The sequence below is a fragment of the Mesoplodon mirus genome (assembly GCF_964341445.2).
Source record: "Mesoplodon mirus genome assembly, chromosome: 3".
NCBI classification, from domain to species: Eukaryota; Metazoa; Chordata; class Mammalia; order Artiodactyla; family Ziphiidae; genus Mesoplodon; species Mesoplodon mirus.
This window is the reverse complement of record NC_138978.1, coordinates 54161896-54187674: the sequence shown is the minus strand read 5'-3', so window position 1 is coordinate 54187674 and position 25779 is coordinate 54161896. Positions and strand designations below refer to the sequence as shown.

The 25779-nt window shown below is 34.1% G+C and overlaps 1 protein-coding gene and 1 pseudogene across 3 annotated transcripts in view; one reads left to right on the top strand and one right to left on the bottom strand.

Moving 5' to 3' along the window:
• The window catches only part of HOOK1 (hook microtubule tethering protein 1), a 72952-nt gene that overhangs the window by 8836 nt on the left and 38337 nt on the right, over nucleotides 1–25779 (bottom strand). For both annotated transcript variants that reach the window (XM_082614597.1, XM_082614598.1), the window contains exons 9-17: nucleotides 24775–24941; nucleotides 15336–15476; nucleotides 13999–14200; nucleotides 13078–13188; nucleotides 7468–7555; nucleotides 7320–7380; nucleotides 5535–5675; nucleotides 3380–3473; nucleotides 83–117 (exon numbers count right to left, since the gene is read on the bottom strand). In XM_082614597.1, the coding sequence (XP_082470723.1) occupies nucleotides 83–117; nucleotides 3380–3473; nucleotides 5535–5675; nucleotides 7320–7380; nucleotides 7468–7555; nucleotides 13078–13188; nucleotides 13999–14200; nucleotides 15336–15476; nucleotides 24775–24941 (1040 nt within the window). The remainder of the gene's footprint in view (nucleotides 1–82; nucleotides 118–3379; nucleotides 3474–5534; nucleotides 5676–7319; nucleotides 7381–7467; nucleotides 7556–13077; nucleotides 13189–13998; nucleotides 14201–15335; nucleotides 15477–24774; nucleotides 24942–25779) is intronic.
• Nucleotides 13340–13683, top strand: LOC309800775 (large ribosomal subunit protein eL43-like; annotated as a pseudogene). The gene has a single exon. The product of its transcript is annotated as a large ribosomal subunit protein eL43-like (transcript).

Here is a 25779-nt window from a genome sequence, read left to right as displayed (position 1 = left end):
ATCAGAAAAGGATATTAATAGCTTCAGAAGCTTTTAAAACCCTTCCCCTCTCATATTTGAAATGAATATCAGTTTTACTTACATATGAGCTTCCAACTTCTGCTTTAGTTTGCTGGACTATAAAAATTAGAAAAAGTTGTTGTAAGATAACTATTGTGACAAAGGAAAGTTTTCCAGACATCAAAATCTCTTTACCTCCTTTTGAAGGGATACTATATAAAATTATAAATGTTTTAAAAATTTGAATTTCTGATAACATACTTTTAAAAACAGAAAATTTTAGGTATATTCTTACTTCAAAGAAGAAAGGGAAAGAGAATAGGAAATTAAATTAGGGAGAGTAAGTATAATAGCAGAAAGAAAAATACTTCGTATTTTTGAATACAATGAAAATAAAATTTGAACTCGATGGAAAACAGAAAATGCAAGCTGCATGTGATATATTGAGGAGTATCAAACATTTAAACTCCTAAAGAATCATCCATCTAAAACACAAATTTTAAGATTTTAGACTTTCACTAAAGAATAGACTTAATGAACAAAAATAATTATCTCTATAATAAAACTTTATAAATGCAAGCACTTTCAATATTAACATCAAAATGAAGCAATTGGATTTTGTTAAAAAATAAAATTTAAAACAGAAAATTTCCTCTTTAAAAGAACATGAATTTAGATTGCAATACTAGTTCTGTATCATCTACCAAATAGTTTGAAGAGTTTAAAATATATAATCTAAAATGTAATTTGGACACCAATAAATATTTTTAAAAAGATAAATTTAAAATCCTTAAAACACTGCAATTCAAAATGTACTACCCCCAAATGACCCCATTTAAAAATATTTTTTAATGTGGCTTAAAAAAATTTGTATTAGAGAGATTACAATACCGTATATATGCACATATGAGATGCCGCCATGCATGAGATGATTTCTATTTTCCAAGCCCCCAGGGAAAAAAGAGAAAATCATATAAAGCATATAAAAGACAGAAAGGAAACTCAACCCTTTCAATCTTCCTTTTCATCTCTTTATTTACTCTCCCTCATCAATACAAGTATAGTTACCTAACATTCTATCCAATCAATATCTAACACACATCTAGCCCTATGTTGTTTTTTTTTTTTTTTTTTTTTGGAACAGAAAAAGTTTTATGGAAGGGCCAAGCAAGGAGAATGGGCAGCTTATGCTCAAAAAGCCTGAACTCCCTGATGGTTTTCAGGGAAGAGTTTTTATAGGCAAAATTTTGAGGCAGGGCTGCAGGGTGCATGACCTTTCTCTGATTGGTTGGTGGTGAGGTAACAGGGCAGTGCTCTAGAAATCATGTGCTCAGCCTGAAGTTACCATTCTCCACGTGGGTGGGGATCTTAGTTCCTGTAGAAGAACTCAGAGATCTATTGTTCTGTATATCCTTTGAGGAGGAACCAGGACCATGCTTCATCTGCACTGTTGTTTCTTGACTGCTCCTCCTCTGTTTCTGCATTCCCTCCCTTCCCTAATTAGTAACTGTTTGAATCTGTCCTTTAGAACTCAGTAAGGTCTAGGAGGCCAAAGCCTTTTTCCTTAAAACATGAAATGGGAGACAGAGAAAGACTTTTGTACCCAGAAGGGCCCTACAGGGTCCCGCTGAGTTTCAAGCATGCTTATTGTGATCATTGTTTCTAAGCCTTTTCCATGAGCAGAGCTAGGAAGTATGCACACACACACATACACAATGCACATACACAACATACTTTTTTGTATCTATGTTATAGTCAATAAAAAGGGCTTTTTGTTGAAATGAACATTTTGTCCTTCATTCTGTTTCCTAGACTCCCAATAGCATAGCCCACTGAGGAGCTATTGGCACAAAGCCCATTTAGTATTTTGAAGTCTTTGTGGAGAAAGAAAGCAGTTCTTCAATTTGAGTTTATGGATCCAACTCCCATTTCAATGTTGTTCATTTTCTCTCTCATATATTCGTTCAAAAAAATCTCGGCTCGTCCATACCATTTTACAAAGTCTATTTATGTTTTCCAAATGTCAAACTTTCATCAAATAATTCTCTTGGGGGACTGTCTGAGATGCAAGCTGTTGCAGAAAAGAAGAGGAAAGAATGGCCTGTAGGCCAGCCCACCTGTGCTTTGCTCTCATTCTGTGAGTTTGCTAGTTGCAAGTCCAGACTGAGAATGAGCTACACAGGTTGCTAACACAACAGAAACACACCTTCTTACAAGGGATGTTAACAAGAATATGGCCCTGAGTCCTAATTTTAGCTTAAATGCTAGGCTATAAAAGAAGTACAAGGGGCACTAGATTAAGGAAGGATTTAGTCTATACTGAAAAGCATGAAAATAGGATGGCAAGTGCAAAAGAATCAAGGGCAGATATTCAGTTTCTGTCACACTTCCCAACGGAAACAGAGGAAAATATTTGCTGTAATACTTGTGTGGTCTTGAAGACAGGTCCAATGTGTCAAGTATGACATCAGCCCTATCTTTTTGTTGTTGTCTTAGTTAAATACATTCTTCCCTCAATTATTACTTCTTCTTCTCTCTGTATATAGAGATTGAACTATATAAACATCACTAGTTCTATTCAGATTTAGGCTGTTTGACCTTTTTTAAGTCCTCTTACCTCTTCCCTCATGATTATTTGCCATCAAAAACCATCAGAAATGGCAAGGCCATGAGTCCGTATGAAAGGAGGGAAGAAATAAGGGGTGATGTACTTCAAGACTGCTTTAAGATTTCTGTCCTTTGGAGGTTGATGTGACCTACTTCTTGAATGTCCTTTTGGTAGAAATCACTTTCTCATTCTCTCTTTTCCTCTATTCTGACTGCAGATTACTCTCACTAGGGTTTTCTCAGGACAGTCCTGTTGGGATCCCAGCAAAACTGTGAAGGCCTCAATTGTAGCATGCTCCCAATCAGGAATTACCATGAACTTAAGGGTAGCTGTTGAAGTAGGGCAGATAGAAATCACCTTCCCATCCATATGATCAATTTATAGGCTCCAAGTTGGCAAAATCACTGCATCTGTTATGCACATATATATGGTATTTAAGGGCACCCCCAATGATAAGGGTAGCACTTTCAAATACAAGATTAATTTTGGACATCAGGACCTATTACAGAGAGTCCATACATAACAGAATTATCATAACTTTTTTTTTGGGGGGGGGGGCATCGCAGGCCTCTCACTGTTGTGGCCTCTCCCATTGTGGAGCACAGGCTCCGGACACGCAAGCTCAGCAGCCATGGCTCACGGGCCCAGCCACTCCGCGGCATGTGGGATCTCCCCAGACCAGGGCACGAACCCGTATCCCCTGCATCGGCAGGCAGACTCTCAAACACCGCGCCACCAGGGAAGCCCTATCATAACTTTTAAGTTACTTACACTTTCTCCTTCAGACTTGGAGCCTTGTTCTTGCAAAGACTTCTGGAGGTCCTCAATCTGCTGCTGCAATTCTCGAATTTGTTCTTTGCTCAGCCTATTATAAGATGAATCACATGTGTTTATTTGTACTGAAAGTCAAAGTAGTTAAGGATCTATAAAGGTACATTTATGCAATTTAACTCATAAAGTATACATTTAATAGCAATAACCAAAGCTGAACAATTATCTGTGGCTAGGTATGATATATGGTATAGTAGCCTACTTTCAAGGAAATATTCTTTAAAAAAAAGACATTTTTATCCTAAAAGCATATATGCCCACATTTAAAAATTTAAGGTTCTTAATGAGTCAGTGGTAAAGCATAACATTTCTGCACTGTAGTCACTGGTATAAAAATCAGAAAACTAGCTCAGTTTTCCTTCAGTTGTATTTTTAATGAATGGAAATTAGGTTTCCATTTCTTGTTTCAGATTTCACAGGGTGTTGGGAGAAGAGGAAGGCCACCATTTTCCAACCATTTCTTCATGACTTTTATTTCAACTAAAGAGATTGGCACTAGCAACTACTGCAGCTTTTTTTTTTTTTTTTTACTTTATTGGAGTATAATTGCTTTACAATGGTGTATTAGTTTCTGCTTTATAACAAAGTGAATCAGTTATACATATACATCTGTTCCCACATCCCTTCCCTCATGCATCTCCCTCCCTCCCACCCTCCCCATCCCACCCCTCCAGGCGGTCACAAAGCACTGATCTGATCTCCCTGTGCTATGCGGCTGCTTCCCACTAGCTATCTACCTTACGTTTGGTAGTGTATATACTGCAGCTTTTTAACTTGGCAAAATCTCATTAAAGATGGATGGGATGGGGGTGGGGTGGAAGGGAGGTCTAAGAGGGAGGGGATGTATGTATACATATAGCTGATTCACTCTGTTGTACAGCAGAAACTAACACAACACTGTAAAGCAGTTATACTCCAGTCAAAAAAACACAAAAACCCTGCTTAATCATTACTGCCTTTGAAGTTACCAGCAAGAGAGACAGAGGGTTACTATCTGTCTGACTTTCTCTCTTCATATATATATGACACAACACACCTGCCCATCGTGACACTCCATTTTTCCAATATTACAGTTATCACATAATAATTATCTATTCACATGTCTATCTTCCTATATTAACAGCTGAAACTTAGGATCTCCAGTGCTGATACTGAACCATATAAAACAGCAATATTTAATGGTCTCTTCAGAAAGCTAAAACGTTATTTTTCTTTTAACTGCAGTTGATGTAATAGTATGCATACAAGTTGAGAGACAAGGTTCAAGTGTCTTTAAAATTCCTGGTGGTCTCTAAGATCCAATAAAGGTAGGTCAGATAAATCCAAATACCTTCATTGTCAGTATGCTATTATAAGAGGCAGGTTAGCAAAGTGGTTAAAGAGCACAGACTCTGAAGTCAGATTGACAGAGGGTTCAAATGCAGGATCCAGAACTTACTAGCTGTGTAACTTTGGGCAAGTTACACTTTGCACCTCAGCTTCCTTGTCCATAAAAAAGATAATTATAGTTACTGCTTCATAGAGTTATTGTGAGAATTTACTGAGTTAATATAAAAAAGTGCTTAGAAAAGTGCCTGGCACTAGTAAGCACCATATAAACGTTATTTGTTTCAACATTATAATTTTTGAACACCTCATTGATATCAGATAAGTACACCATTTGCTTTAAACACATTATCTGTAATCTTCATAAGAACCTGCAAATAGGTGTCATCTCCAATTTATAGTTGAGGACACTAAGTGTGAATTTAAGTAACTTGCCCAGTTTAAGTAGAGGTGGGATTCAAATTTGACTCCACAATCTATGTACCATCTATGCACAAGACTCCAGCTGAAAACCAGATTGTCATTTATTCATCTGTTAATTTTTTGTCATTTGTGAAGACATCTAAATGAAATTCAAGAATAAGCAACTTGCTTTAATAAAGTCTGCTAAAAATAATGGGTAGTGAGAGATGAAAAAACAAAAATCAAAACTTGTGCAAATCCTAATTATTTGAACTACAATGATATCTTCCACTTCTGCGAATCAAGATTCTGTGGTTAGGTAATTAAATCGCTATGACTATCAATTATGAAGGAATGTGTCAGTCACCTCTGCTCAGTTTCCAATTCATTCATCTTGCGGTGCTTCTGTTCCAGCTGTTCCTGAAGTTCTTCAATACGTTCGTTCTCAGTACCTTCCTGCTGTAATCGAAGCATCTTATTTTCATGTTGCAGTCGAATAAACACCTCCCTGATGTTAAAAAGCAATTAAAAAAATTTTTTTAGTATAAGAGTTTTAAAAATTGTTTGCTTTTTAAAAAAGAAAATTCCTGTCCACTCGATAGCTGTCATTTTGAAACGTTACCAAAGCTTCTGAAAGTTCTTAAGAAAAAACTGTGCATTGTAGGACTATGCCTCATAAAAACAAATGGTAAGTTTTTAAAGGTACAGGTATAAGATTATATGTCAATAAATGTTTATTATGTAAATCCCTAAGAGATGATATGAATTATTTTACTTTGATAATTTAGAAACTATTCAAACTAAAGGTAATATATAGCACATCCTTAGAAAACATATAAATAAAAAGCAGTAGGTTTAAGAAACTACAGTTTGCTTAAAATTTTTAAGTATACTTTTATGATAATGACAGTCATATGAGTGTCTCTAGACTGTTTGTTTTTAGAAAAAATGTTTATTAAAGGTTTACATACATGTTTTTAAAAATGCAAATGATAGGAATGGTATTAAATAAAAAAGGAATGCTTCCTACCTGCTGCCCTCCTAAATTCCATTCCCCAAAAGCAACTAATTTCAATTAATCACAATATTTGTTCTTCTGAATGCCAGCACCATCACTTTAAAAAATGGCTATTTTTAAATGATTAATATCACTGGATATTACTAACTAAAAAGTGCAAGTTAGTTTCCAGCCCAGCATGTAAGGAGCTCAATCTTAACAGCAAAAAACTGAACAAACTGAAAATCAACAACTTTATAAACATTATGCAAAGTGAAAGAAGTCACTCACAAAAGGACGCATATTGTATGATTCCATGTATATGAAATGTCCACAACAAGCAAATCCATAGAGACAGAGTAGATTACTGGTTGCCTGGAGCTGGCAATGGAGGGGAGGCAGGAATGGGGAATGACTGCTAATAGGTACAGGGTATCTTTTCTGGAGGATGTAAAACTAGATAGTGATGATGGTTATACAACTCTGTGATTACACTAAAAACCACTGAACTGTATATTTGTAAACGGGTGAATTATATCTCAATAAATCTGTTTAAATAAAGAGTAGAATTAGAAGTAATTAACAAATACAACTGTTGCCACAAAAAAGGAAAGGAAAATTTTATACCAGATTAGTCAAATACCTAGAAGTAAACATAGCGGTAAAATACCAAAATAAAAGTTAGGTCAAGAGGAACCTCTAAAATTTGTATTTTATTTAACTCCAGCTTAATCCTCCTGCAATTGACAGCTCCTCTCCTATTTTTTCACCAGTGTGGATCTGAATGCCAAGTATTAAAAAGGTTTTCCATAGTGTTTAAAAGAGGAAATTCCTGTCCACTCAACAGCTGTCGTTTTAAAGTGTTACCAAAGAGATTAAGGATCAAAAATTAAGTTCAACACAATAAAGGCTGTATTATAAAAACTAGAACATGTTATTCAGCTAGTAAGTGAAATTTTATTTCTGGCAAATTTTTAAGCTTCCATAGTAGCAATAACAATATGATTTAGAAAGCATAAGCACGAGACAAAGTAATTTTCAAGCCCTATGACTCATAAAATGGAAAATGTTAAAGGCTTAGAAATTTACAAAAGGAAGAAGAAATCATGTTTCTAATATTAAGTATGGGTTATCAATTAATAAAAACAAGTTTACCTATATTCCACTGGCATAATCTCAGCAGCAAGATTCTCATAGCTTTTTGTAGCAGATGCATCTAAACAACATCAGCAACAAAAAAACAGATTAACATTTCAGTATATCTACCATTAAAAAAACCTTTTCTAAATGCAACAAAATTCACCTGTTTGGTTTAGGTGATCCTGTTGTACTTGTGAACATCGAAGCTCTTCATTTGTTTCTTTCAGAGTATCAAGCTGTTCTATTAGTCTCTAAAAAAGAATTGTTTATATAAGCAAAATATTTAATTCTGCCCACAGGCAATTTAATTTATGCTTAGAATAATTTATCTTAATTTAATTTGATAATTGTTCCTTACTTAATTAAAAATGACAATGTTTTAGTTTTAGTGCTAAGGGGTAATTTCTCTTGTATAAATCATATAAATAATAGACTTTATACAACACAAAGCTTGTGATTTTCCCCATTAGATAGTTTATCTTTGAACCAAATGAATGTAATTATGCAACAGAGCACAAATATGCAACTGTAGAGTAATAAAAGTACATGGACTTTGGAGGCAAATAGATCACTCCCTGAATTCAGTTTCACTATTTCCAGCTATACTATCTAAGGCAAGTTATTGACTCTTTGGCTTTAGATCTTTATCATCAAAATGAGAATACTGATTCATAAGCCCCTGCAAAGGTGTTCTGAGTAGCGAATGAGATAAAGTTTGTCTAATATCTAGACTATAGTCTGGTGTGTAAGAGATGCTGGAGACTTGTTATTTCCTTCTATTACTCTAAGTAGCATACTGGAAGTATGAATTTGTAGAAAAACATTATTTCCTAGGGATAGCATGCTAGGACTTCATATCATTGGCTATTTTATTTTACAGCTGACAGCCAATGACAAATTTCTACATTCTGTACAAAAGGCTCATGTTTAAATGATTTTCCCGGAACTTGAAAAGTACTTTAACATAAAATCATATTTTAAATGTTATATTTCAAATCAGTAAACAAAACCCTACTTAGTCCATTACGTGGTTCAAATCAACCTAACAGTAAATTGGTTAGGGTCCAAGGGTCCTGACTCCAAGGGTCCTTAGGCCAGAGTGCACAGATGCCGTAGGAATCTCTGAACACTATAAACTATAACTACAGTCAGGCATGAGGACCCCTATAAATCTGTTCCTTCATAAATGCAATGCAAACACTAGCTAATTTGTCAAAATCAACTTTTCCAGAACTCTGAAAATTAACCAAGGGTCTGTCATGATCTGAGGAGCACTTGTTAAAGAAACTCTGCTAAATCTCAGAACAGTGAGCTTTTTGTTCTTTTAACTATCCTTACTACTATCACACTCTCCCCAACTCCGGAGTAGCCTTGAAAACCAGCAGACTTTCAATCTTTGTAGCTTTGTTCCTGTTTTTGTTTTGGCCACACCACACGGCTTAGTTCCCCGATGAGGGACTGAACTCAGGCCCACGGCAGTGAAAGTACTGAGTCTTAACCACTGTACCACCAGGGAATTCCCTCTCAATTTCTATAGCTTTGAAAAACAGCAGCTTAGCCACTACCAGAATGGGCAGACTGGATATGAAATTCCTCCTAAAAAGCCCCATGCTTAGAGAACTGTCACTATATGGTCTGTCTAGAAGCACCCTGGAGAAGCCCCAGTCATACTTTTCATTGATTGATTTGTCAAAAACAATCATCAGCAATTGTTTTCACTATAGCTGATGGAGGCTGTGATGCCAGTTAGGGCAAACAAGAGCCTTGCCAAAAACTTACAAGGAAGAGCTGAGAAACAAGAAATCCATAGAGAACTTAGAAAAGTTCTGACATATCCCTGGAGATCCAGGAGGCCAGCTATATAGAGTTGTGTGCATGCCCAGAAAAGACCTAGAGGGCCCCAATGTCTCAGCTCTGGATAAACTTGAGGCCCTGTGCAAACAGGAAATAAAGGCAAAGGCAGAGTTTTAAATTGCCTAAGAATTGAAGACGTTTTCCAAAATACACACTGAGTCCTTTGGCAAAGGTTGGGAGAGTTATTGGCTCAAGGCATCTATGGAAATATCTGACTAATCATTAACTGATCTCAATGGTAACTGAGCAGAGAATTCAGTGGTTGCACATTACAAAGAAAGAAGATTTTATAGAATTAGTCCAAAAGAGTCACTAAAAAAAACAGCAATAACAACAAACTCTAAGGCTGAAGGAAAATCTGGATTTCCAGAGTTGAAATATTATATTATTTTAAAGGTCATATTCTCAACAAAAGTATGAAACATGCAAAGAAACAGGACAGTCCAAATGCAGGAAAAAAAAAGAAGACAAACAGTTAACAGAAAAAGTCAATGAGATGACCCTAGTGGGTGGACACACTAGATAAAGACTTCAAGTGAGCTAAAACCCAAAAAGCAGGAAAAAATTTTCAACTCATTCTATGTGGTATCATCTTAATACCAAAACCAGGCAATGACGTCAAAAGAGAACTACCAACCAATATCTCTTATAATATAGATGGGAAAACACTCAACAAAATACTAGCAAATTGAATCTAGCAATATATAAAAAGGATTATACCCTATGACCAAGTGGAATTTACCTCAAGAATGCAAACTGATTTAATACCAAAAATCAATGTAATATGCCACATTAATACAATAAAAGACAAAAACCACACATAATCTCACTGACCCAGAAAAAGCAGATGACAAAATCCAAAAACCTTTCAGGATAAAAACATGCTACAAACTAGGTAAAATGAAACTTCTTCAACCTGATAGAGGGCATCTACAAACAAAACCCACAGCTAGTAACATACATAATGATGAAAGAGTGAATGCTTTCTCCCTAATATCAGAAATAAGAGAAGGATATCCACCCTTGCCACTTCTATTCAACAAAGTACTGGAGGTTCTAGCCAAGACAATTTGACAAGAAAAAGAAATAAAAGGCATCCAGATTGCAAAGGAAGAAGGAAAACTATTTGTATTTGCAGATGTCCTGATCTTCTATATAGAAAATCCTAAGGAATCTACTAAAAACTATTAGAAATACTAAGTGAATCCAACAAGGATGCAAAATACAAGATCAGTGTTCAAAAATCAATTGTATTTCTATACATTAGCATTAAAAAATCCAAACATGAAACTGAAAAAATAATTTCGTTTATAATGGTAACAAAAAGAATAAAACACTCACGAATAAAGCTTTAAAAGGTGCAAGTCTTGTACAAGGAAAACTACAAAACATTGTTGAAAGAAGCTAAAGACCTAACTAAATGGAATGTTATCCTACAGTCATGGATCAGAAAGTTAATGCTATTAAGGTGGCCAGATTTCCAAACTGATCAACAAATTCAGGCACTCCCTATCAATATCTCAATCTGGCTATTTTGCAGGAATTGATAATCTGATCCTAAGATTCATATGAAATGCTAGGGACCCAGAATAACCAAAACAATAGCTTTAAAAAGAAGAACAAAGTTGGAGAACTCATGCTTTCCAATTTCAAAACTTACTACAAAGCTCCAGTAATCATGACAATGTGGTACTAGCATAAAGCTAGACATACACATCAATGACAAAGAAAAGTCCAGAAATAAAGTCATATATTTATGGCCAAATGATTTTTTTTACTTAAAAAAATTAATACACTTTTTTGCAGAAAAACTGAACAGAAAGCACAAAGTTCCCATATATTCCCTCATCTCCCCCCATTCCCCAATTTCCCCTATTATTAAGATCTTTCATTATTGTGGTTACCTGTAAGAAATGATGAGCCAATATAATAATAATAACATTATTATTAACTAAAGGACATAGCTTACATTAGGGTTCATTCTTTCTGTTTCACTTTTATGAGTTTTGACAAAGTATATCCATCATTACAGTATCATAGTCAATTGATTTTTAACAAGGGTACCAAGACAATTCAATGGGGCAAGTCTTGTCAACAAATGGTGCTGGGACAACCGAATATACACACACAAAAGAACAGAGTTAGAAACCTATCTCACACCACATAAAAAATTAATTCAAAATTGATCACAGAGTAAATATAAGAGCTAAAACTATAAAACTCTTAAGATAAAACATAGGAATAAATCTTTACAACCTTAAAGTTATTCAATGGTTTCATAGAAACACCACCATAAAACTAACAAAAGAAAAAATAGATAACCTTGACTTCATCAAATAAAAAAACTACTCTGCTGCAAAAAAAATACCATCAAAAAAAAGTGAGAAGACAACCCACAAAATGAGAGGAAATATTTTCAAATCATGTATCTGACAAGGGACTTATATCCAGAATATATAAAGAACTCTTAGAACCTGAAATTAAAAAAGCAAATGACAAAACATGGGCAAAGAATTTGAAGAGATATTTCTCAAAGATAATTAGAAATGGCCAATAAGTACATGCAAAGATGTTCAATATCATTAGTCATTAGGGAAATACAAATCAAAACCATAATGCTATACTACTTCATATCCACTAGGATAGCCAAAATTAGAATTTAATATACTTAGTCAAGGATGTGGAGAAATTAGAATCTACAAATTGCTGGTGATAATGAAAAATGGTTCATCCACTTTAGAAAAGGCTGGTAGTTCTTTAAAAAGTTAAACATAGTTACCATATGACCCAGCAATAACATTCCTAGGTATATACTCAAGAAATGAAGGGACTTCCCTGGTGGTCCAGTGCTTGAAAATCTGTCTTGCAATGCAGGGGACGCCAGTTCGATCCCTGGTCAGGGAACTAAGATCCCACATGCCGCACAACAACCAAGCCCGCATGCCACAACTAGAGAGCCTGTGTGCTCTGGAGCCTGCACACCACAACTAGAGAGAAGCCCGCACACTACAATGAAGCTCCCGCATGCTGCAAGGAAAGATCCCATGTGCTGCAACTAAGACCCAACGCAGCCAAAAAATAAATATTAAAAAAATGAAAACATACATCCACATAAAAACTTGTACATAAATGTTCATAACCACATTATTCATTTAATAGGCAAAAAATGGAAACAACCCAATGTCCATAAACTGATGAACAGATAAATAAAATGTGGTATATCCATACAATGGATTATTATTATTCGGCAATAAAAATGAATGAAGTACTGACACATGCTACAACATGGTTGAACCTTGAAAGCATTATGCTAAATGAAGGAATCCAGTCACAAAAACCACAAAGTGTATGATTATATATTAATATATATAATATTCATATATTATATATATATATATTCTATTCATATAATCTATAGAGACAGCAAGTAGATTAATGATTGCTAAGGCTGAGGGAAGGGGGGCCAGAATGCAGGGTAACTGCTAATGGGCACACGGTCTCTTTTTGGAGTGATGACAGTATTCTAAAATTTGATTGTGATAATGGTTTCACAATCCTGTGAATACACTAAACACCATTGAACTATACCTTTTAAATGGGTGAAATTTGTGGTATATAAATTATATCCTAATAAAGTTGTTAAAAAATTGCATCTATGGTCCTTGCTCTCAAGGAGCTGACAGTCTATAGAGCTGGAAAACATGCACTGAGACATGACCTAGGCTCTGTGACTTCATCTTCCCATATGAAGGAAACTTACAAAACCATATAAAGAATGCCTACAAGATTTTCTTTTATATCACCAATTTCAGTTTGGAGAAAGAACTGAGTACATCACTTCCATTCTTAAAAGAGCAAGGACAGTATTAAAAACTAAAACAAGACATACATATTACATATCAATTATATTTATGTTTACCTCTTTTTCCTTAAGTAAAGCTTCGTGTTTTTCTTCAAGCCGCTTCATTTCAAATGCTAGTGTGTCCGCCCTTTTGGATTCAGAGGAAAGTTTAACATGAAGATCCTGAACCTTTTATTGGAAACAAAAGTAAAAAATGAGAGTATATAATATTGATAGCTTTTCAGAGTTCAATAAATGATAAACTGGAAATAAAATTTATATTAAGATTATAGTCTAATTCTAAATATTTGTGGACTCTCTGGGCTTGGTCCTATGTTGCGGCGATGTGGCTAAACACATCAAGAAGGTTGGAATTGTGGGTAAATACGGGACCCGTTATGGTGCCTCCCTCAGGAAAATGGTGAAGAAAACTGAAATCAGCCAGCATGCCAAGTACACTTGCTCCTTCTGTGGCAAAACCAAGATAAAGAGATGAGCTGGGGGCATTTGGCACTGTGGTTCATGCATGAAAACGGTAGCTGGTGGTGCCTGGATCTACAGTACCACTTCTGCTGTCACAGTAAAGTCTGCCATCAGAGGACTGAAGGAACTGAAGGACCAGTAAAGCACCACCATTTGAAATGTTGCTAGCCTATAAAAATGGGTTAATTTACGTAACAAAAAAAAATTTGTGGAAATGGCATGTAGATAAGAAGAATAAACATAAGTTTTAAAATACACAAATAATAACTTAGCAAAAAAAAAATCAGCCTTCTACCCTGTTTATCTAGGTTGTTTGATAAACAGCAGAAGAGAATATTTTAGGTTATAACTCCATTCTCTAGGCATTTATCACTGGTTACCAGAAATACTAATAAAACAATAAAAATGTCAAAAAATATACAAGCTCAGAAGCCAACAAAAATGTAAAAGACTTAGATAACTCAAAGTTGAACTCTTTCAATTTTACTGATTTTAAAAATCAAGATATTTTCTTACCTGTCTCTTGTATGTTTCTAATTGTGTACGTGCTGCATTTGCCTTCTTTAATTCTTCTTCTAAGCTGACTGTATTATGCATATACATCATGTTTGTTTCCTGTAAAGTTTTCACCTGCTTGCGAAGGTCATTCAGATCTTGTAGCTTCTGACGATATATCTCAACTGTTGACTCCAGTTTATTTGCTTTATCAGAGGTAGCCCTATAATAACAAAGACTAAACATTACTGTGTAAAAACTAGTAAGTACACATAACAATGTTATTCTGGCTGTAAAATGAGTCTTCCCAATGAACTATCAGTTGGTTAAAAAAAATGAGAGGGACAGAGAAAAGAAATCATAAACTTTGCGAGAACTTTGGAGACAGACTCAGGCCTGAAACTGTCTAAAGTTCAACCCTTCTGTTATAAAGTCATCAAAATAAAAATGCTTCAAATTTGACAAACTGAATTATCAAACTATTTTATATATCAGAAAAATGTATATAAAAAGAATGGCTTTCTAAATATAATTGAACAATTCTGAGCTGCTCTGTAGCTTACAGGCCAATTGTGCTTTGTGCATAATATTTAATGTAGTTTTGCTCTAAGTATTTGATATACTAAGGAAGTTGACTCAACTTATAAGTTGTTTAGCAAAGCACTTCCCTTTAGAGTTGTGCTTACCTGACAACTGGGCTAGAGCAAAAATAAATAAATAAACCAAACCACTTCAATATCACATGCAAGTTCAAATTAATGGTTATAAAGATTTCATTTAAAATAAGGACATTAAAAACTGTGCAAGAAAACGGCTGATTAAGAAAATTTAACAGAAAATATAAAAATCATGTGGATAGACTACTTGCCTTGGTAACATTTTACAGGCAAAAACTAAATATAAATTTTATATGGTCAAAGACTATAAGACAAACCTGAGATAACCTTGAATAAATGCTAGGATTCTTATCTATATTTTATCAAATGTCAAAATATGGTTTGTGACTGCATTTCCTTACACAACAATTTCACAAGATATACTAATAAGCACAAGAAGGTCAAGCCAAATGTATCTAAAAGTAACTCAGCTTACAAATTTTTAAGAAAAAGTTATCATTTTCTTAAATGAGAAATAAGAAAAAGGTTTATGAAATTGTCCTAACAAGAATCAAATATTATCCTTAAATGGTCCATAACTATCAACAAGCATAAAAGAAGTAAAGACTAGGAGGCTGGATAAAAACTGATCAATACTTGATACATAGGGAAAACTCTAAGAATCCCTGATTAAAATATGGAATACTGAAATGACTAAGTAATAACTTAGAAGTGACATAATTATATTTAGACATGCCATACCTAAGAACATCTATTTCATCTTTCAGGGCTCTTGTTTCCTCAGCAAGACTAGTCAATTCATCATTCCTATGTTGAAATTCAATTAACTGCTTTTCAAGTTCTTCACAGTGAACACGGTAATCATCTTTTGCAGCTTCGAGCCTTGCATAAAGAAAACAAGTATTTATAATGTAATTTCAATTATTTGTTTTCTTACTGAGATATGAGCTTAGCAAAACTTACTTCTAAAATGTTTTTTTGGATTCTGCATTCAAAAGAAGAAAAACTAAAGGAATAAGGTACTTTTCAGTTCTTGGTTTTAAAACAGACCTGAGAAGCAAATGATGTTCAGAATTTTCATTTTTACTTCTAAAACACTGAGCTTGGTTTTCTAGTTCAAACAGGAATTTTAATTTCAAAAGATGAAGAGAAAACGTATATATTAAAGTTATCCAAAAATATACATAGCGTGTAAAGCAGTAAAACATTAACTCTAAGTATAGACTATGATAAAGAATAAATACTTCAAAGCCTAGAGCAACAACAAAAACTAAAATGACAATACAGTAATTAAAATATTTTTAAAAATCTGATCAACTGAAAATAATGCAAAAAAGGAAGAAAAACAAACCTAAGACTAGATATAACAAATGAAAAACAGAAAATCGATAGATCTAAATACAGCCATGTCAAAAATTAGATAAAAGTCAAATGGACTGAACATACCAATTAAAAAGGCAGAGACTACCAGACTGGATAAAAAAAGCAAGGCTCAAATATATTTTAGTTACAAGAAACATTTAAAATATAAAGACACAATATATTAAAAGTGAAAAGATGAAAAAAAGTACCATGCAAACAGTAAGCAAAGAAAGCAGGGGTGGTTATAATAACATCAAAAAAATTTTTTAAGACAAAAAGAAAGAAAACTACAGGCCAATATCACTGATGAACATAGATGCAAAAATCCTCAACAAAATACTAGCAAACAGAATCCAACAGCACATTAAAAGGATCATACACCATGATCAAGTGGGGTTTATTCCAGGAATGCAAGGATTCTTCAATATACGCAAATCAATCAATGTGATACACCATATTAACAAATTGAAGGAGAAAAACCATATGATCATCTCAATAGACGCAGAGAAAGCTTTTGACAAAATTCAACACCCATTTATAATAAAAACCCTGCAGAAAGCAGGCATAGAGGGAACTTTCCTCAACATAATAAAGGCCATATATGACAAACCCACAGCCAACATTGTCCTCAATGGTGAAAAACTGAAACCATTTCCACTAAGATCAGGAACAAGACAAGGCTGCCCACTCTCACCACTCTTATTCAACTTAGTTTTGGAAGTTTTACACACAGCAATCAGAGAAGAAAAGGAAATAAAAGGAATCCAAATTGGAAAAGAAGAAGTAAAGCTGTCACTGTTTGCAGATGATATGATACTATACATAGAGAATCCTAAAGATGCTACCAGAAAACTACTAGAGCTAATCAATGAATTTGGTAAAGTAGCAGGATACAAAATTAATGCACAGAAATCTCTGGCATTCCTATACACTAATGATGAAAAATCTGAAAATGAAATCAAGAAAACACTCCCATTTACCACTGCAACAAAAAGAATAAAATATCTAGGAATAAACCTACCTAAGGAGACAAAAGACCTGTATGCAGAAAATTATAAGACACTGATGAAAGAAATTAAAGATGATACAAATAGATGGAGAGATATACCATGCTCCTGGATTGGAAGAATCAATATTGTGAAAATGACTCTACTACCCAAAGCAATCTACAGATTCAATGCAATCCCTATCAAACTACCACTGGCATTATTCACAGAACTAGAACAAAAAATTTCAAAATTTGTTTGGAAAAACAAAAGACCCTGAATAGCCAAAGCAATCTTGAGAACGAAAAACGGAGCTGGAGGAATCAGGCTCCTTGACTTCAGACTATACTACAAAGCTACAGTAATCAAGACAGTATGGTACTGGCACAAAAACAGAAATATAGATCAATGGAACAGGATAGAAAGCCCAGAGATAAACCCACGCACATATGGTCAACTTATCTTTGATAAAGGAGGCAGGAATGTACAGTGGAGAAAGGACAGCCTCTTCAATAAGTGGTGCTGGGAAAACTGGATAGGGACATGTAAAAGTATGAGATTAGATCACTCCCTAACACCATACACAAAAATAAGCTCAAAATGGATTAAAGACCTAAATGTAAGGCCAGACACTATCAAACTCTTAGAGGAAAACATAGGCAGAACACTCTATGACATAAATCACAGCAAGATCCTTTTGGACCCACCTCCTAGAGAAATGGAAATAAAAACAAAGATAAACAAATGGGACCTAATGAAACTTCAAAGCTTTTGCACAGCAAAGGAAACCATAAACAAGACCAAAAGACAACCCTCAGAATGGGAGAAAATATTTGCAAATGAAGCAACTGACAAGGACTAATCTCCAAAATTTATAAACAGCTCATGCAGCTCAGTAGCAAAAAAACAAACAACCCAATCCAAAAATGGGCAGAAGACTTAAATAGGCATTTCTCCACAGAAGATATACAGACTGCCAACAAACACATGAAAGAATGCTCAACATCATTAATCATTAGAGAAATGCAAATCAAAACTACAATGAGATATCATCTCACACCAGTCAGAATGGCCATCATCAAGAAATCTAGAAACAATAAATGCTGGAGAGGGTGTGGAGAAAAGGGAACACTCTTGCACTGCTGGTGGGAATGTGAATTGGTACAGCCACTATGGAGAACGGTATGGAGGTTCCTTAAAAAACTAAAAATAGAACTACCATATGACCCAGCAATCCCACTACTAGGCATATACCCTGAGAAAACCATAATTCAAAAAGAGACATGTACCAAAATGTTCGTTGCAGCTCTATTCACAATAGCCCGGAGATGGAAACAACCTAAGTGTCCATCATCGGATGAATGGATAAAGAAGATGTGGCACATATATACAATGGAATATTACTCAGCCATAAAAAGAAACGAAACTGAGCTATTTGTAATGAGGTGGATAGACCTAGAGTCTGTCATACAGAGTGAAGTAAGTCAGAAAGAAAAAGACAAATACCGTATGCTAACACATATATATGGAATTTAAAAAAAATGTCATGAAGAACCTAGGGGTAAAACGGGAATAAAGACACAGACCTACTTGAGAATGGACTGGAGGATATGGGGAGGGGGAAGGGTAAGCTGTGACAAAGCGAAAGAGAGGCATGGACATATATACACTACCAAACGTAAGGTAGATAGATAGTGGGAAGCAGCCGCAGAGCACAGGGAGATCAGCTCGGTGCTTTGTGACCGCCTGGAGGGGTGGGATGGGGAAGGTGGGAGGGAGGGAGATGCATGAGGGAAGGGATGTGGGAACAGATGTATATGTATGACTGATTCACTTTGTTATAAAGCAGAAACTAAAAAAAAAAAAAAAAAGAAATAGAGAATGGCTGCCATTCTCATCTTAAAAATATCATCAAAAGGTAATTGAAGAAGACGTACATACATACAATGGAATATTACTCAGCCATAAAAAGGAACAAAATTGGGTCATTTGTAGAGACGTGGATGGACCTAGAGACCATTATACAGAGTGAAGTAAGTCAGAGAAAAACAAATATCGTACATTAATGCATATATGTGGAATCTAGAAAAATGGTACAGATGAACCGGTTTGCAAGGCAGAAATAGAGACACAGCTGTAGAGAACAAATGTATGGACACCAAGGGGGGAAGGGGGTGGGTGGGATGAAGTGGCATATTGGGATTGACATATATATACTAATATATATAAAATAGATAACTAATGAGACCCTGCTGTATAGTACAGGGAACTCCACTTTGCTGTACAGTAGAAACTAACACAACATTGTAAAACAACTGTACCCCAATTAAAAAAAAAAAAGAAGGTGAAAAGAAAAGTATTACCAAAGATAAAGAGAGACAGTTCACAATAATAAAAGGGTCAGTTTATCAGAAAGACATATCATAAAGGTGTATATAAGTAAAAACAGAATTTTAAAATAGATAAAGCAAAAACTGACAGAATCAGAGATCCACAATCTATAATTATTGTCGAAAATTTTAACATCAGTCTCCCAATAAATGATAGAACTAAACAAAAATGTCAGTAAAAATACAGAAAAGATCTGAATAACACTGTTAACCAGTTTGATATAATTGATATTTACGATACAAGTCAGTCAAAAAAACAGAACACACATTCTTTGCAAGTACACATGGAACACTCACCACAATACAACATATGATGAGCAATAAAATAAGTATCATAAATATTAAAAGATTGAAGTCTCATGGAATATGTTCTCTAACCACAAGGAAATTAAATTAGAAATCAGACACAATACAAAGTCTGTAGAAAAGCCTTAAATATTTAGAAATTAAACAACACATTTCTAAATAATCCCCGAGTGAAAGAAGAAATCACGAGGGAAATTAGAAAATATTTCAAACTGAATAATAATAGAAACACAATCAATCAAATTTTGGGGACCCAGCTAAATCAGTGCTTAAAGGAAAATTTACAGCTTTAAAGGCTAATTTTAGAAATGAAGAAAGGCTTAAAATCAATCATCTAACTTGAAGAGACTAAAGAAAGAAGGGAAAATTAAATCCAAAGGAAGTAAAATAAATAAAGAACAGAGATCTAAAACTTACAGTATGGAAAGTTAATAAAGGATGTTTGAAAAGATTAATAAAATTGATGAACCTTTAGCAAGAGTGACCAAGAAAAATGAGAGAAAACACAAATTACCAGTATCAGGAATGAAAAAGGAAATATCACTACAGCTCCTACAGTCACTAAAGGGACAATAAATAGAATATTATGAACAACTTTATGCCAATAAATTCAACAACTTAAGTCAAATAAACATATACCTTGAAAAAAACAATTTAGCAAACTTACATAAGATGAAACAGAAAATCTGAAAAGCCCTATGACCATTACAGAAATTACATGTGCCATTAAAAGCCCTTTCACAAAGAAAACCACAGATCCAATTGTTTTACTGATAAATTCTATCAAATACTGAAGGAAAAAATAGTATCATTCTTACATAAACTCTTTCAGAAAATAGAGGAGGAGAGAATACTTCCTAATTATTCTATGAGACTAGCAAAACTCTGATAACAAAACCTGAAAGACATTACAAGAGAAAAAAGTTACAGACCAATATCTATTATAAAGACAGACACAAAAATACTTTCAACATATTAGCAAACCAAATCCAGTCATACGTATATAAGATAATAAAATATGACCAATTGGTTTTCCCTGGAATACAAGATTTTTTAACATTCAAAAATTTATCATATTAAAAGAGTGAAAAAGAAAAACCAAACCATCTTCTCAAGATACAGAAAAGTCATTTGACAAAAAATCAACACCAATTAATGATAAAACTTGTAGCAAGGCAGAAATAAAGGGGGAACTCCTCCAATCTGATAAAAAGCAAATTTAAAAACTCTACAGCTAGCTTCATAATTGACAGTACTTAATTGAACATTTTCCCCTAAGACCCAGAACAAAGCAAGATGTTTGCTCTTGCTCAAAACAAAGAAGATAAATACAAGGCAGAAATAATACAAGGAAGAGGTAAAGCTCTATTAATAAACAAGGTGACTGTAGATTCCTTAGGATTTTCTACTTCAATAAACAACTAGAAGAATCAGTAAGGGAATTAAGAAACTTTGCAAGACCGAAAGGTTTCAAAATACAAGACAAGTTTCAAGATACAAGATAAAAGTTTCAATATACAAAGATCAATTGTATATCTATATATTAGCAGTAACTTTTCAGAATAATGTTTTAATTGTGCTTGTAACAGCAAAAAAATTAAATATTTGGGAATAAAATTAACAGAAGACACACACAAAACTATGATGGAAACAACAAAACATTGCTAGAGAAATTAGACTTAAATAGACGAAGATACTACATTCACAGACAGAAATTCTCAATATGGTTAAGGTATCAATCACATACAATCCAAATCGTAATCACAAAAGGTTGTTTTTTTTCACAGAAACTGACTAAAAAAGCAAAGGATAGAATAGCCAAAACAAATTTTTAGAAGAAAGAACAAAGTTGGAATACTCACACTATCTGATTTTAAATGACTTACTCTAGAGCCATAGTGATCAAAATCGTGTCTTATAGGCATAAAGATAGAAAAACTGATCAATGGGAAAGAACTGAGTCCAGAAAATGACCCAAATTTTATGGTTGTATCATTTTTCACAAAGGTGCCAAAGCAATTTGACAGAGTAAAATAAATTTCTTCTCAGCTGGTGATATTGGAACAACTAAATACTCATAAGGAAAATAAAAATAAAGCTTCACATCCACACCTCACACTAGTTTCAAAAAATCATTTCAAGATGGATCACAGACCTAAATGTGAAAGTTAAAACTATAAAGAAAATAGTAGAGTGTATTTTCATGACAAGGGAGTAGACAAAGATTTCTTGGACAGTGCACAAAAAGCACTAATCTTAAAAATATTGATAAATCAGACTTCATCTAAGTTAAGAACTTTAACTCTTTCAGATACCATTTGAAAAATGAAAAGGCAAGCCACAGAATGGATGAAACATTACTACCTGTATATCTGACAAAGATTTTGTATCCAGAATATATATTTTTAAAACTCCTACAACTCAGTAATAAAGACAAACAACCCAATTTAAAAATAGGCTAGCAGGGCTTCCCTGGTGGCACAGTGGTTGAGAGTCTGCCTGCCGATGCAGGGGATACGGGTTTGTGCCCCGGTCTGGGAAGATCCCACATGCCGCAGAGCGGCTGGGCCCGTGAGCCATGGCTGCTGAGCCTGTTCGTCCAGAGCCTGTGCTCCGCAATGGGAGAGGCCACAACAGTGAGAGGCCCGCCTACCGGAAAAAAAAAAAAAAAAAAAAAAAAAAAAAGGCTATCAGTGTGAAGAGATGATTCACAAAGTAAGATATATTGCCAATAAGCACAAGAAAAGGGGCTTACCATATCATTAGTTATCAGGAAAATGCAAATTAAAGCCACAATTCAACACCCTTAACACATCCCCTGAGATAACTAAAATTAAAAAGCCTGATAAAGCCACGTTATGTTATACAGGCAGAGAAACTAGAGCAACCAACAGCAAACACTGCTGGTGGGAATGTAAAACAATATGAACACTTTGGGAAATGGTTTGCCAGTATCTTTTAACATTAAACACAGACATAATGTGTAACTCAGCAATATCAGTTCATTCATGTATTTGCCAACTAGAAATGAAAAAATATGTTCACAAAAAGTCTTATACTCCAATGTTCATACCAGTTTTATTTATATTAGCCAAAATCTGGAAACCCAAATGCCCATCTAAAGGAAAATGAATAAGCAAAATGTGTCATAATGAGAAATAATTCCATATAATGGAATACTACTCAGCAATAAAAAATAATGAACTACTGATATATTCAGCAACATTTGTAAATTTCACAAATATGCTGAGCATACGAAGCCAGTCATCAAAGAATTCATATTGCAATTCAATTTATAAGAACTTCTAGATGAGAGAAAACATATCTATGATGGAAAATAATCAGAAGAGTAATTACTCTCTGGGAGATAGGGATTGACTGGGAAGGGGAACTTTCTGTAGTGATAGAAATGATCTATCAAACAATACAAGTGTGAGTTACAAAAACGTATGCATTTGTTAAAACATGCCAAATTGTACTCAGTATTTATTCATTTCACAATATGCAAATGTCATCTTAAGAAAAAAGAACTGTAAACGTACTGAAGTCTAGTATTAGTTTGCTTTTTACAGAGGTATGGGTTAGCAATTCTTACTTCCTATGTGTTTTGGGATTGAGTAAATGAGAAAATGTACTGAGGAAAGTGGAAGCCAGGTTTCTCACTGTTGGAGAAGGGAGTTACAATATGGAAATGAAGAAAATCAGAATGAACCCTGAAGTCACTGGACTAAAATGGAAGATGATAAGATGAACTCATTGTTCATAATTGTAGGTATGAAAATAAGTGCAGATATGTGCATATACGCACGTGTGCGAACATGGACTGGTATGAATCTGTGCAAGCGTATTTCCTAGCTCTGTACACCAAGGTGGCTCAGAAGTAATGACAGAAAATTTCATCTGGAGCATAGGTCTTTGTTTCTAAATAACATTCTCCACTAAAAAGCAATCAGGGCTTCTTGGAGAAATGGATGATTCTAGAGTTGAGGAAGAATAAGAAGAGTCTGGAACATTTTGTTGTGCCAGTAAGTAAGAAAATACTCAAAGAAGGATAGCAACATGTTGAAATTAAAAGGTTTCTCAGTGGTCAAATCTGGGACAATTTAAACATCAAAACAAATGATGACAGTAATGGAACTATTGTCCATTGAATATCCATTACTATCAATAAATGGACCCCTTTACTAAATGCAATGCATGATCCTGGATTAGATTCTGAACCAAGAAAAAAATTACCTATAAAGGACACTGAAATAGCTGCTGGAATTTGAATATGATCTGTGGATTAGATAATGATATTGTATCAATGACCAATTCACTATTTTGATCACTATGCTGTGATTTATAAGAGAATATCTTTGTTCTTAGGAAATACATACTGAAGTATATAGGGGTAAAGGGGCACGTCTCCAATTTACTCTCAAGTGGTTCCAAAAACTAACATGTGTGTGTGTGTATATATATATATATATATATGATTATGTAAAGAGACTGTTAAAGCAAATGAAGAAAACTGTAAAACAACTGTCAAATCTGAATGAAAGGTATAAAGGAGCTCCTTATACTATTCTTGCAACTTTTTTGGTAAGTTTGAAATCATATCAAAATAAAGTAACAAGAACAAAAATACATACAGTACAACTGGAGCACCTACTCTCAAGGCCTTATAGTGCAAGGCTCAGTGGTAAGCACATAAGAGACAATCAATTTTTATTAAAGGTTAGAGGTACACTTTTTTAAAGGAGAAATATAAAAGCATCTTCTTTAGCTTAAGATTTACATTTTTTCCATTTATTATCAAGTTCCTTCTCCTATGTAAGAAACTCCCCCTTCTCCCCAGGCTTCAGCAATCACTCCTTTAAACTACTCTTGGACTTGCCTATGGCCTTCATTTGGCCCTTATCACACATTATTTTGAATTGTTTTGTTTTTTACATATGTATCCTACTTGGCAAACTGGACTGTTAGCCCTATGAGGGCAGGAACCACTTACGCCATTCAGTATTTTCAACAGTATTTTTAGGATACTAATCCTAAACATGCTTTGTAATGCTTAGAAATTAGTTGTTGATATTATGATTTTTTAGCAACTATTTTAATAAAACTGTATAAAATGATTTACACTACAAATGTTACCTGAAGTTTTCTTCCTGTAATTGTTCTAGTTGCAACTGTGCATGGAAATACTTTTTTGCAACCATTGTATTTGGATCATCAAAAGAGCCATCCAACTGGTCAAGTTTTTCATTCATCATCTCATTCTCAGAAACTAGTGAATTCTTTTCATCTTGAAGTGCTGTCACCTAAAAAACAAATACACAAACATAAGCATCAATGGCAAAAAAGCTTAGAATAAATCTGACCAAGCCATTAAATAGCTTGGTCAAGCCGACTAGATAATGTCTAAGAATCCTTAGAACTCTGGAGTTCTGGGTCTGGGAGATTTGGGTCAGAAGAAATCAACTTTCTTAATACAGAGAAAACAGAGTTACTACATATAAGAATATCTTTCAAATGTTATGCTTGCTTTAGTTCTGAGAAGAAAATGTTTCTAAGTCTCCAAAATCTCTAAATACCAATGAACTTCAAAAAATTAATTTGTTTCCCTTTTAGGTATAAATTTTTAGGATGCTGTTACCTAGTAAGCCAAAATATACACACATATATACAAAGTTACCATTTTAGGTTCCTGGTAGAAAATTATCAGTTACACATCACATCTTCAGGCAATAGGCACATTATTTGGTTAATGAATCAGTAATAAAAACCTGAATTGAAAGCAACTGCACACTGAAACTATTTAAAATGGATACAAACATGTAACTTTAGAATCACATCAACATCAGTACTTGATACATTTTTAATTGTATTTACATATTTATGTTAACAAGCATGATTTGCTCTCTCAGTTTTATTTCTTTTTCATTTAAAAACATCTTTAAAAATTTACAGCTGAGGCTGTGACCTTTTATAAGACTAGAAGTTTATGTGTGATTTTATTAAGATTAGTTTGAAAAAAGGTTGACCTCCCATAACTTATAGTATATTAATGCACAAGTTTGCTATTTATATTTTCAAAAGGTATAATCAATTCAGTCCATTTATGGGAATGGGACTACATATTGACACACCAAGCTAATA